Source organism: Protopterus annectens, chromosome 4.part0 (assembly GCF_019279795.1).
Source record: "Protopterus annectens isolate FY-2018-M chromosome 4.part0, PAN1.0, whole genome shotgun sequence".
NCBI classification, from domain to species: domain Eukaryota; kingdom Metazoa; phylum Chordata; order Ceratodontiformes; family Protopteridae; genus Protopterus; species Protopterus annectens.
This window is the reverse complement of record NC_056733.1, coordinates 1166821598-1166836545: the sequence shown is the minus strand read 5'-3', so window position 1 is coordinate 1166836545 and position 14948 is coordinate 1166821598. Positions and strand designations below refer to the sequence as shown.

The 14948-nt window shown below is 43.1% G+C and overlaps 1 protein-coding gene across 3 annotated transcripts in view; it reads right to left on the bottom strand.

Annotated features, from left to right (window-relative positions):
- CPEB4 (cytoplasmic polyadenylation element binding protein 4) overlaps positions 1-14948 on the bottom strand; it is a 982215-nt gene that overhangs the window by 269410 nt on the left and 697857 nt on the right. For all 3 annotated transcript variants that reach the window (XM_044069124.1, XM_044069125.1, XM_044069127.1), the window contains one exon: positions 3329-3447. In XM_044069124.1, coding sequence (XP_043925059.1) covers positions 3329-3447 — 119 coding nt within the window. The remainder of the gene's footprint in view (positions 1-3328; positions 3448-14948) is intronic.

The window sequence follows — 14948 nt, the reverse complement described above, 5'->3', positions numbered from 1 at the left end:
GCCTAGTAACAGTCTATGAATCTATGACAAGGGCGAGGCATTTGTTGAATATGCTTGGGACAGCAGAGAGTCCAAAGAACTGAAAATGCAAAGAAGAAACAGAGAAGTGTAAATATTTCCTGAACAGAGGATGGATGGGGATGTGAATATATGCATCCTTGAGATCCAGACAGACCAGAAATGCCTGGGATAAAACAGGAGGAAATCATGCTTGCAGAGGTAAAATCAAAAAGGAAGGAATCTTGAGAAAGATGTTCAGCTGGGAAAGATCCATAACTCGTCTCCAAACGCCCTCCTTTTGTGGAACCAGAATCACCCAGGAGTACAAGTCTTTTCCCTTCTGGGCAGGAGGCACTTTCTGAATGGTGCTCTAAGCCAAGAGAGAAAGAACCACCTCTGGGAAATAAATGCTATTCCAGAGGAGGCTGAAGAATGCCTGAAAAGGGGGGAAGAGTTTTCCAAACCATGAAGTATCCCTGACAGATAATGGACAGAATCCAAGAGACTGAAGTTATCTGAAACCAATTTTAAAAAGACAGTGACAGACCATGTGGGCAGGGGAAACTTACCGTGTATAAGAGGAAGCAAACTGTAAAATAGAACTTTGCTTATTCTGGAAAACAGGTTTCTGGGAGGTAGGAGTCTCACTAGACTTAAAAGGAGGCACACACCTAGATCCCTTCTTACCCTTAGGAGGACGAGGAGACTACCTACGGAAAAAAAAAGACGCAAGGGGATAAATTCCTCTGAAATTTTGGACTAGGAGAAACAAATATATGTTTCAACTCCTGTACAGCATTACTCATCCTGGACAGACTTGAAAAGTTCAGCAGCAGCAGCAGCAGATCAAAAAGTTTCTTATCCCAAAGGAGCATTTAAAAGTCTGGCCTTAAAGCCATCAAGGAAAGCCTGAAGACAAAGCCAAAAAAAACATATCATAACTGAACCAAAGGCAGCAGCCCTCTAAGAAGCATCAGTTGCATCATAGCTACATTTGATTGAGTGGTGGGCAACTTGAAAGGCAGATCCCAGTAGGGAAAGGGCCAAAGCCTTCCCCTCAGAGTCAGGAAGGTCAAAAACCACCACAGAAGCTTGAGAAAAGACGGCCAAACCATACGAGTCTGGTAGTTGATAATCCTAAAGAATAAAGCAGACAGTGTAAATTTTTTTGCCCAGCCTTTCCATAGCCATACTATTCTTAACAGAAGGGAACAAGCTTGGTAAAGGGCAATAATTTGGAGGGCTTATCAGAGGAGACTGACACTACAGAAGGTTCTGCAGAAGGGCATTTGCAAATAAATTTGCACTCCTCAGGAACTTTATAGAATCTATCTGGGTTCTTAGGTGTAGGGGGCGGACAGTCAGGGGCTATAGACACTGCTGAGATGGTATTCAGAATGGCATCCAGTAACATCAGATGGCTTAGGAAACTTGATCTGTAGGAGTCATATCATCTTTTTTGAATCTCAGACACTTGAGAACAATCCCACTTAAAATGCTCCATTATATGGGCAATGGTATCTCCCAAAGGGGATCTCCTCTAGGGGGAATTTAAAGAATCTTCTTCCTGGGATTTAAAGAATCTTCTTCCTCCAAACCATAGTACAAAGGGGAAGGGATATGGGAAGAATAGGACCAAAGATTCTTCCCTTGACTCCAGGTCCTCAACCGAAGAATCCAATTAGCTAGGTTTCAAGTAATGTGAAAGAAAACCAAGGAGCAGGCATAGAGACCCCCTGAGGAGGCTTCAAGGCCATTAAAGCATTAAATAAACCCTGCACGAAATCTTGCCATTCATGATAGGGATTCTTAACAGGGAAAATGTGCTTTGTTTTTTTTTTTGCTTCTTGTTCTGTGGGACATCTGTTTGAAACATCCTCAGAAGGCCAGACCCCCTGGCAAGATTCAATAATGGTCATAGGAATCTCCTCCCGAACTAAGATTTGGGAAATCGCCATCGGGCCTTCAGAAATAACCTGAGGTTCCTCCTCAACATCAGGTACAGATATATGAATAGCCTCACAGGACACGCAAGAAGCCAAACCCATGCCGGCCTACAACAGGGTCAAAGCAGAAGAATCTGATGCAACTACTGTACGGTCCTCCAGGCTTTCACCAGCCTCGAGAGAGACGCTGGGGCAGGAGGCTCGACAGTAGCCAGATCAGACCCAACTTGTTTTTGGCCTCACTCTTGGCAGATGGTTGCCACTTGGGATGGGAAGATTCTGCAACAGTACCCTGAACCAACTTCACATGCTGGTTCTGTAGTTAAATGGACAGAGAGGAGAGACTACGCAGGGTCTTGAGAAAAAAACACCTGGCAGACTGAGCACTGCATATCATTGTGGGAAGCACTCAAACAGAACAGACACGGGTCGTGACAATCTTTATGAGGGGATCTGCCTCCCACACTGACAATTTCCCTTTCTGGATGACATGAACACACCACAAGAAATAAGAGAGAGAGAAGAAACCCCAATGGGGCACTTACCTGAAAACATGGTTTGGTAACCACCACAGCATAAGGGTGTTTGGACTAATGGCAAAGAAGTTCTAAGCGTGTGTCCATATGTCACCTTTATGCCCTACAACTTGTGTGAGAAGCATGTGTGTGACTTATGATGCCTATAAGGACTAAAGGCTTTGGTATACTGGCTGGACATTGGGCTAACCTTGGTAGGAGATCACTTGGATAAAGAATACTGGAACAGTGATATTGAAGGACATCCTTCAAATACTGACCTTGAAACAAGACTGTCCATGGTTAGAGGTCACAGTGAAAAGAGAAAGTGAGAAAGCATCATCTTATTTTGAATTTATTAACCGAAAAAAGAACTAGTTGCAAATGACCAATTTCAGTCTCAATGAATGTTAGCCTGAGCAAACACTAATGGAAATGAACCTTACTCTCAGTAAAAAAAGATCTGGAGAGGGGTCCTTCTGAGCACAATATCATGGGTAAAGTTTAGGTGGCATGTAGTCGGCTCATGTTTAAGATGCAGAGCTAAGACAGACTTGCTGGGCTCAAGTCCTATGGGTAGATGATTATGATGGACTGGTCCTATCACATCTTTAAGTAAAATAAAATACGATGGCATGACAAAAACGTACATGAAAAGACAGTGAATAAGAGATATGTACTTGTGTGCCTATATTGTCTTATTTCTTTGCAAAAAAAAATAAGATCTGTGATGCTAGGTCAAACATCCAGTTACTGTATGTAGAGGTCCTTACAAATACAAACAAGCTTTCCTTTTAGAAGCAATTATGATAAAATGAAAATGAAAAGCATACATAAGATGGAGAGTATAACAAAAGTAATACTTACTGGTTTATCTTTAATAGTTGGACTGGATACACAAAGATAAAGCTTGCTATCCTCTTCAATACAGGCATCAATAAGTGACTGCACTGAACTCTCATCTTGAAATAGCAAAAAGGCATACCCTTAAATATAACAAAATAAAATAAAAAATCACTAAAGTACATAATTTCTCAATCTACCTTTTATGGTATTACATTTAAAATATCAACAAATGTAAATTTTGTGACTTCAACCTTGCCCCAGCTGGCAACAATGAGAAAGGTACAAATTAATGCTGCAAATGATAGCTGATCCAAACTTTCATACTGATACACCTTTAAAAAAGTACCCTGGCTCTTCCAATACTTCTGGGGTTTTATATTAGGAAAAGCAATAGCCAATTACACATCTTAGCAGTAACCCTCTGATGTATTTGCAGCCAACTTTTTGGAGGTAAAATGCTAAAACTACAAAGTAAATTGAAGTGGCAACCATATAAACCTGATTTACCAGGAGACAACAAGGCTGCCGACAGAAGAATGAAGACAAGTCAGATTGATATCAGTGGTTCACAAATTTATGGGGGCATTCAACTTGATGTACAGAAAGAGTCTAATGTCGGCTATCTTTAGAAAAAAATAACTTTCATCATTTGGTGGAATAGTGACAATCTAAACATACAAATATAACAATATTAAAAAAAACAGTGTAGAAACACTGAATTGCTATTAATTTAGTTTTGACTTCAAACTTAAGCTGTGGATAGGTAGAGAGGTTATACATTTGATTAACTCATGTTTCTAAAAAACAGCCTGACAAGTAATGAAATTTAGATCCTCCTATCTTAAAACCAAGCTCAGAGTAGAAACGGATAGATTTTGTCAGCAGAATGCAAACAGCTCTGAGAAAAACTACTTCTTTAGTATATCAAACATAAATGTGATAATCTTGTTAGTGCAGTGGCAAATAACTGATGTACAAGGACTTTACTACAGAAAGTCTGCCTACTGCACTCTGAATTCAATTCCTCTCACTTCACAATCCTTGTATTTCAGGTGTTTCACCTCTTCTGAAACCAATTCTCTCAAATACCATTTCCAAGTTATCACCTTACTACCTAACTTAATTTCTGGTTATAAGGATAAAAAAGAAACCATAACAGCATCTGAAGTAATTGTGTGTGTGTGTGTGTGTGTGTGTGTGTGTTGGGGATGGGGCAAACACGTAAATGGTGAAGCAGCCCAAAACTCTCAACCAATTAGGGACAAATTTCACCAGAATCAGAGACAAATCCAGAAATCAGGGACACATTTAAAACATTAGTACACTAAGATGGTGACAGAATAAGAGACTGTGAATTAATGTACATTTTTTGAAATAAAGAAAGTCTACAACCAATTATTGTCGTTATTTATTAAGTGTAATTCACCATCTTTTCTCTAAAAGCCATCAGTTTAAAAAGGGAGTAAGAGGAACAGAGAAAAATTTGAGCCATAATCAGGGATGTCCCTAAAAATTAGGGATGGTTGAGAGGTATGAAGCAGACTTGAATAAACTACTGCTGAGACAAGTGGGTGAGGTATGAAGATTGTGGGTTTGCAGCATGATCAAAGAATTATGGGTAATGGCTAGTTTTGAAAGTTGGAGACTGAGCATACTTCATGATGAAATCAACTTGTTAAAAATGAAAAAATACTAAAGGGGCAAAAGGACTAAGCTGAAAGTGTGAGAAACAGGAAAGGTGTAATACTAGTACTGGTAAACCAGAAGTGCAGCAGAGGACTGTGTGGGACTGAAGCTGCTTTTGATGCAAGGGAAAAATGGATAGTTAGAGAGATTAATAAGAGAAGCATAGGGCGTAAAGGAGATCACTGCACAAAATGCAAGCTGGAGATGCAAATGGAAAGTAATGGTAGCAGGGGATTTAAACTGTAGCAGAATGGTTTGAACTCGAAAAGAAAAGGAAAGTGAAATTATGGCAAAAGGGTTTACTGGTTTGTTTTTGTTAACTAGGGTAAAGCACTGATCCACACAGACCTTTTTTCAGACTCAGTCCAGGAGCACTGTTTGGTTTAAGTGACTGACTTAGACTGATGTACAAGGGTGCAAAAGGGACTTGTTTTTCAGAAGAAAAGGACTACAAGAAAAAATAAATAGTAGGGAACCTCAATAGCTAGGAAGCGAAAAAAAAGTTAGGGTAACAGCATAGCAAGAATCCAGAAGTAACAGCATATAGGGATCAACACAGAAGACCAAAGAAAAGGAAGATAAATTAGAGAAGGGATTTACTTGACTGTAAAAACATTAGGAGACCATTTTATGTGGCGTAGAAACGGTGCCACATTTTACACTGGGCAAAGGAAGTAAAGTTCTACTGAACTTCTTTAGAGAATGCCAGAATAAACTCCATCCAGTTCATAGGTTCATACTAGGCTATCTGCCCTATGGCATTTATAAGCCTAGCCAGAATGTGTTTGGCTTTCGCCACCCATTTTAAATTTATTTTGCTATGCCCTTTTTCGAGGTTAGTATACTGTGCCTCTGTCTAACAGTGACACAGAAGTGATACCAGGGTAAACCTCTGATCCCCATCCACTCATCAAGATTCCTCTTGAAGAGAGTCAATGAGGGACTCTGCCTAACCTGGACTGGGATTTTATTCCAGAGTGAAGGGAGCCTCTGGGTTATGAATCTGTCCCTCCAGCATGTCCTATTTATTTCAGTGCTGAGGTTCAAGTCTCTCGAGCGTGGCTCGATGGGATTTGGATTTTCTGAGGTGCAGCATGTCCATTAATTCCGGGTTGGACATGGCTTTATACGTCGGGCACAGATCGCCTCTGAACAGCCGGTATGCCACTGAGTAGAGCTAGAGTTTCTTTAACCGGGCAGCATATGGCATCTGTTTGAGCCCTTTGATCCTCTTGGTGAGGTACTTTTGGGGTCTTTCCAGTTGCTGCAGGTGTCTGGTAAGGTACATCCCAAAAGGGGCATTGTACTCAATTATGGGCCTGATGAGGGATGAGTAAAGTGGCACGATGACCTCCCCTGATCTAGATGTGAATCCCTTCATGATTAGGTGGGCTACATAAAATGTTTTTCTAACCACTTTGGCCACATGGTTGTCAAATGAGAGATTGCTATCAACTTGGGTCCCCAGGTCCCAAATTACTTCTGTACTTAATGGATTACCACCTATGTGGTAATTTGTGGGCACTTTGTTTTTGCCAAAGGGGATGACTATACACTTTTTGGCATTTAGCTTGAGGCCATGGCTCTGGCACCAGTTGTCTGTTTCTATGAGGCCCTTTTGGAGGATGCTTGTGTCGGCTGTAGAGTCGATTATGGTGCCCAGTTTGCAGTCATCTGCGAACTTGGTCAGCCACAGTCCTTCCGTGTTGGCCTGTACCTCCAAGAAATATATACCGAACAAGAGAGGTCCCAGGACTGAGCCTTGCGGGACAACACTTGTAACTGGTTTGGAGTCTGACATGGCTCCAGCAATTCTAACCATGTGGGTTCTGTCCTTGAGCCAGTTTGCAATCCATCTAGTGACATAGGGGTTTATATTTAAGCTGGTGAGCTTATCTATAATGCCCGAGTGGGGTATTGTATCGAAGGCTTTTGCGAGGTCCAGGTAGGCTGTGTGGACCACCTTCCCCTCGTCAATGGCCTTGGTGACTGTTTCAAAGAAATCAACCAGGTTTAAGAGGCAGGATCTGCCCTTAAAGCCGAACTGGGTAGGATCCAGTGTCTGTAGGTCCCCAATATCTTTATTTATGAGGTCCATGATGATCCTTTCCATAGCTTTGCAGACCAAGCTAGTCAAGCTTATGGGGCGATAGTTTCCAGGATCCGTTGAGGCACCACCTTTATGGAGAGGGACCACTGTTGCTGTACGCCACTCTTTGGGCACATATCCTGTAGTAAGGCTGAGATTGAACAGTAGTTTTATGTTTGGGTTTAGCTCTTCTTGGAGTTCATGTAGGACGCAGCCCGGGACACCGTCTGGTCCCATTGATGCTGTTTTTTTTTTATTTGAAGAGGGCGGCTCTTACCTGAGCATCTGAGATGTCAGAGGGGGCAGCACTCTGCTGGGATAGATATTTGCCCTTTTGGTGGGGGGGGGGGGGGAGTTTGCGCTGAACTTGTCAGCTAGGATGTTGGCAATATCTGTGGGTTCAGTGTATTTTTTGTCATTTTGGACCAATTCTGAGCATATCTGGGAACTACCATCCAGATTCCTAACATAACTAAAGAAAGCCTTGTGATTATCCTTAGTGTCCTGTGCAATTTTTCTCTCGAAGCTGGCCTTAGACAATTTTATGAGTGCCCGTAGTTTTTTGCTAATACTGATCCGTGATGCCTTCCCTTTTTGGGATTTTGCTCCAACATTTAGTAGCTTCCTCCTTCTATTGTATAGTTTGTTTATGGCTGGGGTCCACCAGACAGGACGTCTGCCTTTGGAGGATTGGGTCTTGGTTTTATTTGGGATCGCATGATCCATGCATTCCTGAAGGTGTTCATAGAATGCGTTTATAAAGGATTCTGCGGTCTGGGCCGTATTTTCCACAGGCCCGGGGGCTTTGAAGGATTCCACCTCGGTTTTGAGGAGTGTGAAATTTGCTTTAGAAGTTTTTCACTGTGGTTTTCTGGGCAGGGGGTGGGATCGGGATGTGAATATCCAGTGAGATTAGTTTATGGTGTGATCTTACCAGTGAGGGATACACTTCTGGTCTGGAACATAGAGTCCCCATGTTGGTGATGATCAGGTCCAGTATGTTTTCCCCTCTTGTGGGAGTGGTAACAAGTTGTTCCATAGCATTTGAGTTTATAAATTCTAGGAACCTTTGGGCTAGGGTGTTGGAGCTAGAGTAATGTTCCCAGTCTATGTTTGGGTAGTTGAAGTCGCCCAATATAATGGTGTTTGGAGAGACCTTCATATTTTCCAGTGTTCTCAGAAAGGCCGAGTGGGGTTCCTGGGTTTGGGAGGGTGGTCTGTAGCAGGCTATAAACTGGAAGGCAGTTTTACCCACTGTTAGTTGCACATGGATAGTCTCTGATGCTTCGTGCTTTGCCACCAACCTGGAGGTGTGGGTATCTTTGATGAATATCGATACTCCCCCTCCTTTTGTGGTTCGGTCCAAGGTTTGGGGCCGAAAAGCATTGTATGAGGTATAACCTGGTAGTGCTGGGGTGCTCTCGGAAGCCCTGAACCAGGTTTCTGTTACTGCACAGATATCGATGCTCCCCATGCTAAGGAGAGTTTTGAGTGCGTGCATCTTGAGGTTTAGACTTCTGGCGCTGAGTAGCATTACTCTTAGTTTCTTATCCCTTGTGATACCTATGGAGGTGGGTTTGTCTTTTGAGCCTTGCCTAGAAAAGGCACTATGGGGGTAGCAAGAGCCTACAAGGACAAAATCTTTTTCTCTTTCGGCTGTTCCTGTTAGGGGTCACCACAGCGGATCATCGGTTTCCATTTCTTCCTGTCCTCTGCATATTGCTCTGTCACACCAACCACCTGCATGCCCTCTCTCACAACATCCATAAACCTCATTTTAGGCCTTCCTCTTTTCCTCTTACCTGGCAGCTCCTTCCTTAGCATTCTTTTCCCAATATACCCAGCATCCCTCCTCAGCACATCCAAACCAACGCAATCTTGCCTCTCTGACTTTGTCTCCCAACCGTCCAACCTGAGCTGACCCTCTAATATACGGATTCCTAATCCTATCCATCCTTGTCACACCCAGTGCAAATCTTAACATCTTTAACTCTGCCACTTCCAGCTCTGACTCCTGCCTTTTTGTCAATGCCAGCGTCTCCAACCCATACAACATAGCTGGTCTCACTACCCTCTTGTAGACCTTCCCTTTCACTCTTACTGGTGCCAGTGTCACAAATCACTCCTGACACACTTCTCCACCCATTCCACCCTGTGTGTAGTCTCTTCTTCACCTCTGTTCCACACTCACCATTAGTCTGAACTGCTGATTCCAAGTACTTAAACTCATCTACCTTCACCAGCTGTACTGCCTGCATGTTCACCATTCCTCTAACCTCCCTCTCACTCACACACATTCTGTCTTAGCCCTGCTGACCTTCATTCCTCTCCTCTCTAGAGCATATCTCCACCTCTCTAGGGTCTCCTAAACCTGGTCCCTACTCTCACTACAGATCACAATGTCATCTGCAAACATCATAGCCCATGGGGCCTCTTGCCTTATCTCGTCTGTCAACCTGTCCATCACCATTTCAAATAAGAAAGGGCTCAGAGCTGATCCTTGATGAAATCGCCTCCACCTTAAACGCATCTGTCACTCCCACTGCAGACTGCACCACTGTCACACTACCCTCGTACATATCCTGTACCACTCTTACAAACTCCACTCCTGACTTCCTCATACAACACCACAACTCATCTCTAGACACCCTATCCTTCCATCAACACTCTCAGAGCAAACATCACATCTGTAGTGCTTTTTCTTGGCATGAAACCATACTGCTGATCACTAATCATCACCTCCCTTCCTAACCTCCCTTCCTAACCTAGATTCCACTACTCTTTCCCATAACTTCAATCTGTATGTACTATAAATAACTGAGAAGGTGAAGAAATAACGGGACTGGAAAACTCTTGAGGGGAAGTACCCAGCAGATACCCCTTTGGGAGGTACTGCTAAGTACAATGTGCAACAACAATACTGAAGAATTCAGGAAGAGGCTGACTGAATGCAGCTTTATTCAGAGTTGTAAAACAGTCACTGGAGAAATATATAGGATAATCAAAGGCTATACACAGAATGTTTCTAAAGAGGGATTGCAGACATGTTTAACTGAGGATCTACGTGTAGTAAAATGGGGAGGGGGAGGCAGAACACATGAAGCAGCATCATCACTTAGACAGCAGAAGGAGCACTAGGAGGTAGTAGAATAAGAAAACATAAAACAATGGAGGAGAAAGTACAGTTGTGTGAGGAGGCATATCGCAAAGTACAGTTGTGTACACTTACCATAAATGTAGATATTCAAGTGTATTCACTGTTGCAGTCATTGCATTTGGGTATTCTGCTGGCAGGTTGCCCTCAGTCGGCCTGATTTAAGTCTTGGGTCCTGCGTCAGTTGCTGTCCCTTCTTCCATGACGTCAGGGGTATAAAACATGCAGCCGATGCCATTACATCAGTTTTTCTTGCCCCAGATGTCAGGTGCCCCCCCCCCCCCAATGGGAAGCAAATAAAATTAAAAACACAGAAAATATACCTCCAATCCCAAAAGCAAATACACCAGAATGGCTTTTAAGCATAGTGAAAGAAAGTAGAGGTAAAGCCAAAGAAAAATAGGGGGCTGGAGGGAGGGTAACCAGGACTGCAACAGTGAATACACTCGAACATCTACATTTAAGTGTACACAACTGTACCATGTTCTTCGTGTTTCACTGTTGCAGTCATTGCATTTGGATAGATTTCCAAAGCTATGGTTGGGAGGAGGAGTTTAAACAGTATTAGGGACAGCTATAAGGCCCTGCAAGACAGCAGTGGCAAAGCCAGCTCTGGATTTAAAGAAAATTGGTAAATGATAATGCTTGGTGAAAGTATGTACAGAGCTCCAGGTAGCAGCTTCTAAAATTCCACTGGCAGGAACACCTCTGAGAAAGGCTGCAGAAGTAGATGCAGCCCTGGTGGAATGGGATCTGATCCCCTGGGGGATAGTTTTTCCATGATGCATACAGCAGAAATGAATACAATGGCTTATCCATTTGGAAATGGTTTGCTTTGAAATAGCCTTTCCCTCTGCCCCTGCAGCAAATGCCACCAGCAGTTGATCAGATTTTCTTTGAGATTTTGTTCTGCTTAAGTAAAAATCTAAGTTGTCTGCGTACATCAAATGAATGCAGAATCAGCTCCCCCTTGTTCTGTGGATTGGGAAAGAAAGTTGGCAAATGAATGGTTTGATTGAGAGCCACACTGGATACCACCTTAGGCATGAAGGATGGATTGGTCCTGAGAGATACCCTGTCCGCATGAAAAATGATGAAAGGCTCCACTGCCATAAGAGCCTGTAATTCTGAAATCCTTCTAGCTGAAGTGACTGCTAAAAAGGAAAGCTGTTTTCCAGGAGAGAAATTTTAAGTCTGCAGTAGCAGCTGGCTCGAAAGGAGGGAGTGAGCTTTTCCAATACAAAATTGAGGTCCCAGGCAGGGGTTGGAGCTCTCCTGGGTGGTCTTAAGTTTTTGGCCCCTATGCGATACTGCTTTAGCAAAGGATGAGAGAAGAGGGGAGGTTCTGTGTTGTAATGAGCTGAAATAGCTGAGGCATGGATTTTTATGGAAGAAAAAGACAGGCCCTTGTGAAGCATCTCAGTTAAGTATTGTAAAATCTGAGGAATGTTGGGCACTGCTGTGCTTATACCTTCAGACTGATTTCAGGCACAGAATCTTTTCTATTTGTCAGCATAAGATTTTCTAGTACTAGGCCTTCTCGCCTCCAAAATGACATCCATCACAGGTCTGCTGAGGGATGCTAAGGGTGAATTTAGGAGATTAGCCACGTTGCAAGATTCAAAGTTTGGAGCCGAGTGTGCAGAATTTGGTTGTTCTGCTGAGACAGTAATTAAGGTGTTTGAGGCAGGTGCCACGGTGGAAGGTGTGACACTGCGCAGGAGTGGGTACCAGTGTTGGCGAGGCCAGTCTGGAGCAATCAAAATCAATTTTAGTTTGTCCTGTCTGACTTTTAGAACAACTTTGGAGAGCAGAGGCAGAGGTGGAAAGGCATAGACTGATAGGTTTTTCCAGCTGAAGGATAGAGCATCCACTTTCCAGGCTTTTTTGTGATGAGTTCTTGTGCAACATTTGTCCAACTGATAGTTCTGGGGTGAGGCAAAGAGATCTATGCCTGGGCTCCCCCATTTGCGTGTCAAGATGTTGAAAATCAGTGGTTCCAGTTTCAATTCGTGTGGGTCCATGAGATTTCTGCTTAGTTAATCTGCCAGAGTATTCATCTTTCCTGGCAGGAATTGAGCTTGTAGTTGTACTTGATAGGTCAAGGCCGTGTTCCACAATGCCATGGCTAGTCTGCAAAGGGGGTAGGAGTGTGTACCTCCTGCTTGTTTAAGTACCACATAACCGTGGTGTCTGTATCATTAATTGTCCTGGACGAAGGTAATCCTTGAAGGCTGTCGGAGCGTTCTGTACAGCTAGTATTTATTTTGATCGATATGAAGGTGCATTTGATTTGGGCTTCATTTGCCCTGAATGCACTTCCCTGCCAGATGTGCCCCCAAGCAGTCTGATGAGTGTGTAGTTAGGGTTTGGGCGGCAGGGGGTGCGTGAATGGCAGCCCGTTGTTTTGGTGGCAGGCCTCTGCCCACCATAGGAATTCTAGTTGCAGGCAAGGTATGAAAGGAATCATTCTTTCCAGATGGTGACAATGCTGACTCCACAGACTTTTTAAGTACCACTGAAGTTTCCTCATATGCAGTCTTGCATACGGAATTAGAAGAATGCAGGAGGCCATGACCCCCCAAAGGCTTGCAGTATTTGCCTTGCAGAAAGCAGGGTTTTTGTGGCCATATGTTTGAAGTAAGTCACCAAATGAATTTGTTTCTCCGGCGTAAGGAAAGCCATCTGGGTAGTTGTATTCAAGCTTGTACCCAGGAATGTAATTTTTTGAGAGGGCACCAATTGAGATTTATTTTCGTTTATAGTGTATCCTAGACAAGTTAGAACCCTTTTTACAAATGCCAGATGGTTTAGAAGAGTGTCCCTGTTTTCTGCCTGAATTAGACAACTGTCCAGGTAGGGATATATTTGAATATTTCTTTGCCTGCAAAATGCAATTATTGGAGCCAGGCACTTTGTAAAGACCCTGGGCGCAGTAGATAAGCCAAAGGGCAGTGCAGAGAACTGGTAATGCAAGTAGCCTGCTTTGAAGCGGAGGTATCTTCTGCAAGACTCCCTGATTGGGATATGCAGGTAAGCCTCTTTTAAATCTAGAGCTGACAACCAGGCATCTTTGCCTAGCATAGGAAGTAACTGGTGAAGAGTCAGCATCTTGAATTTTGGAATGTCTAGAAAGGTGTTTAGAGTAGATAAGTCCAGGATTGGACGCCATGATTTGTCTTTTCCGAGTACCAGGAAAAGTCTTGAATAGAAACCTTGTCCCTTTTCCTCTTCTGATACTAGATGAATAGCCCCCATGCTCATGAGGGAAAGTACTTGTTCTGGGCCTCTGCCCACTGATATGGGGGTAGGTCTGGCTATCCATTTGGAATTGGCAACATGTGGAAATGAAATCTGTATCCCTGGGATACTATATTTAAAACCTATTTGTCCTGGGTTATAAGTTGCCAGTTTTTTGCATGAAGAGCCAGTTTTCCCACCAAAGGGGCGGCTAAAAGGTAAGTGCCTGGTAAGTGTAAAGGGAAGTCATTGAGACTGCTTACCATAGGGAGGTGTCTTGTTGTTTCCAGATTTGGAAGAGGAGGCACTCCATTGTTTTGTTCTGAAAGTCCCTTGTGACTGAAACCTGGAGCCTTTGGAATGTCTGGGTTTGACTTGGGTGGCTCTCAAAGGAACTGTAAAGAACCAGTTCTTAGTAGGCCAGTGCGTACTAAATCTTGGAGGTTGTACTTGTAAGAAATCTTTCACAGTTTGCATAGATTTAGCTTCATCTTCCATCTTTTTTAAAACTTCTTCAGCCTTATTACCAAAGAGACAGTCCTGTTGTAAAGGAGCATCCAACAATTTTGCTTTAACATGATCAGGCAGACTTTGCTCTTTGAGCCAAGCATGCCTACTTAGCACAGACCCAGTTACAACAGCCCTGCAAGAGGCCTCCAAAGAATCAAAACCACATTGCAAAGTATGTTTTCCAACTTGTTCAGCTGAATGCAATAAATCCTGTAAATCTTGGTTTTCCACACAGTCTGAAATTAACATCATTTTCTGTTTAAGCAGTCCCATGATATGCTGTTGATATTTTAGCATATGAAATTGACAGTTTAAAGCCTTGATTGCCAAGGTTGCAGAAGTGTAAACCTTTTTACCTCATCTATCCAGCGCCCTGGAATCTCTATCAGAAGGGGTAGGATTTTTTGCTGTAGAAGCCTTAATGCCCTTGGAGTCCTGAGAAATGGTTTCAGGATCTGCAACAGGATGTTTGAAAAGGAATTTGTGGGAGTCAGGAACCCTGTAGTATCTCTCTGCCTCCGGCTCCTTGTAAGCCAGACAATCAGGAGACATACTAGATTCTGAGAAAACATCAACAATGTCTAGAACAGGAGGTATAGCCAAAGGCCTATGCTGAGGAAGAAGAAGAAAATCCCCAAGTCTCTCTTTTGATTCAGATAAACCCTGACTTTCCCAGTGGAAATGTTCCCTTAAGGTATGTAAAGTTTCCTCAAAAGAAAAATCCTCAGGAAAAGAAGCAGAAGGAATGGAATCTTCTGCATCAGAGTCCTCATAAGTAGGTATAGACAATTCCTGTTCATTAGAAGAGTCAGAAGAAATAGAATCCTGTTCAGAAGATTCATAATGAAAGTCTTGCCAAGGCCTCTTAGAAGGGGGGGGGGGGTTGTTGGCTAGCCCTGATCAGAGTAATTAAATCTTCAGCCATTTTGATAATTTGTTTTTAGGCATAGGGGCCTGCACAT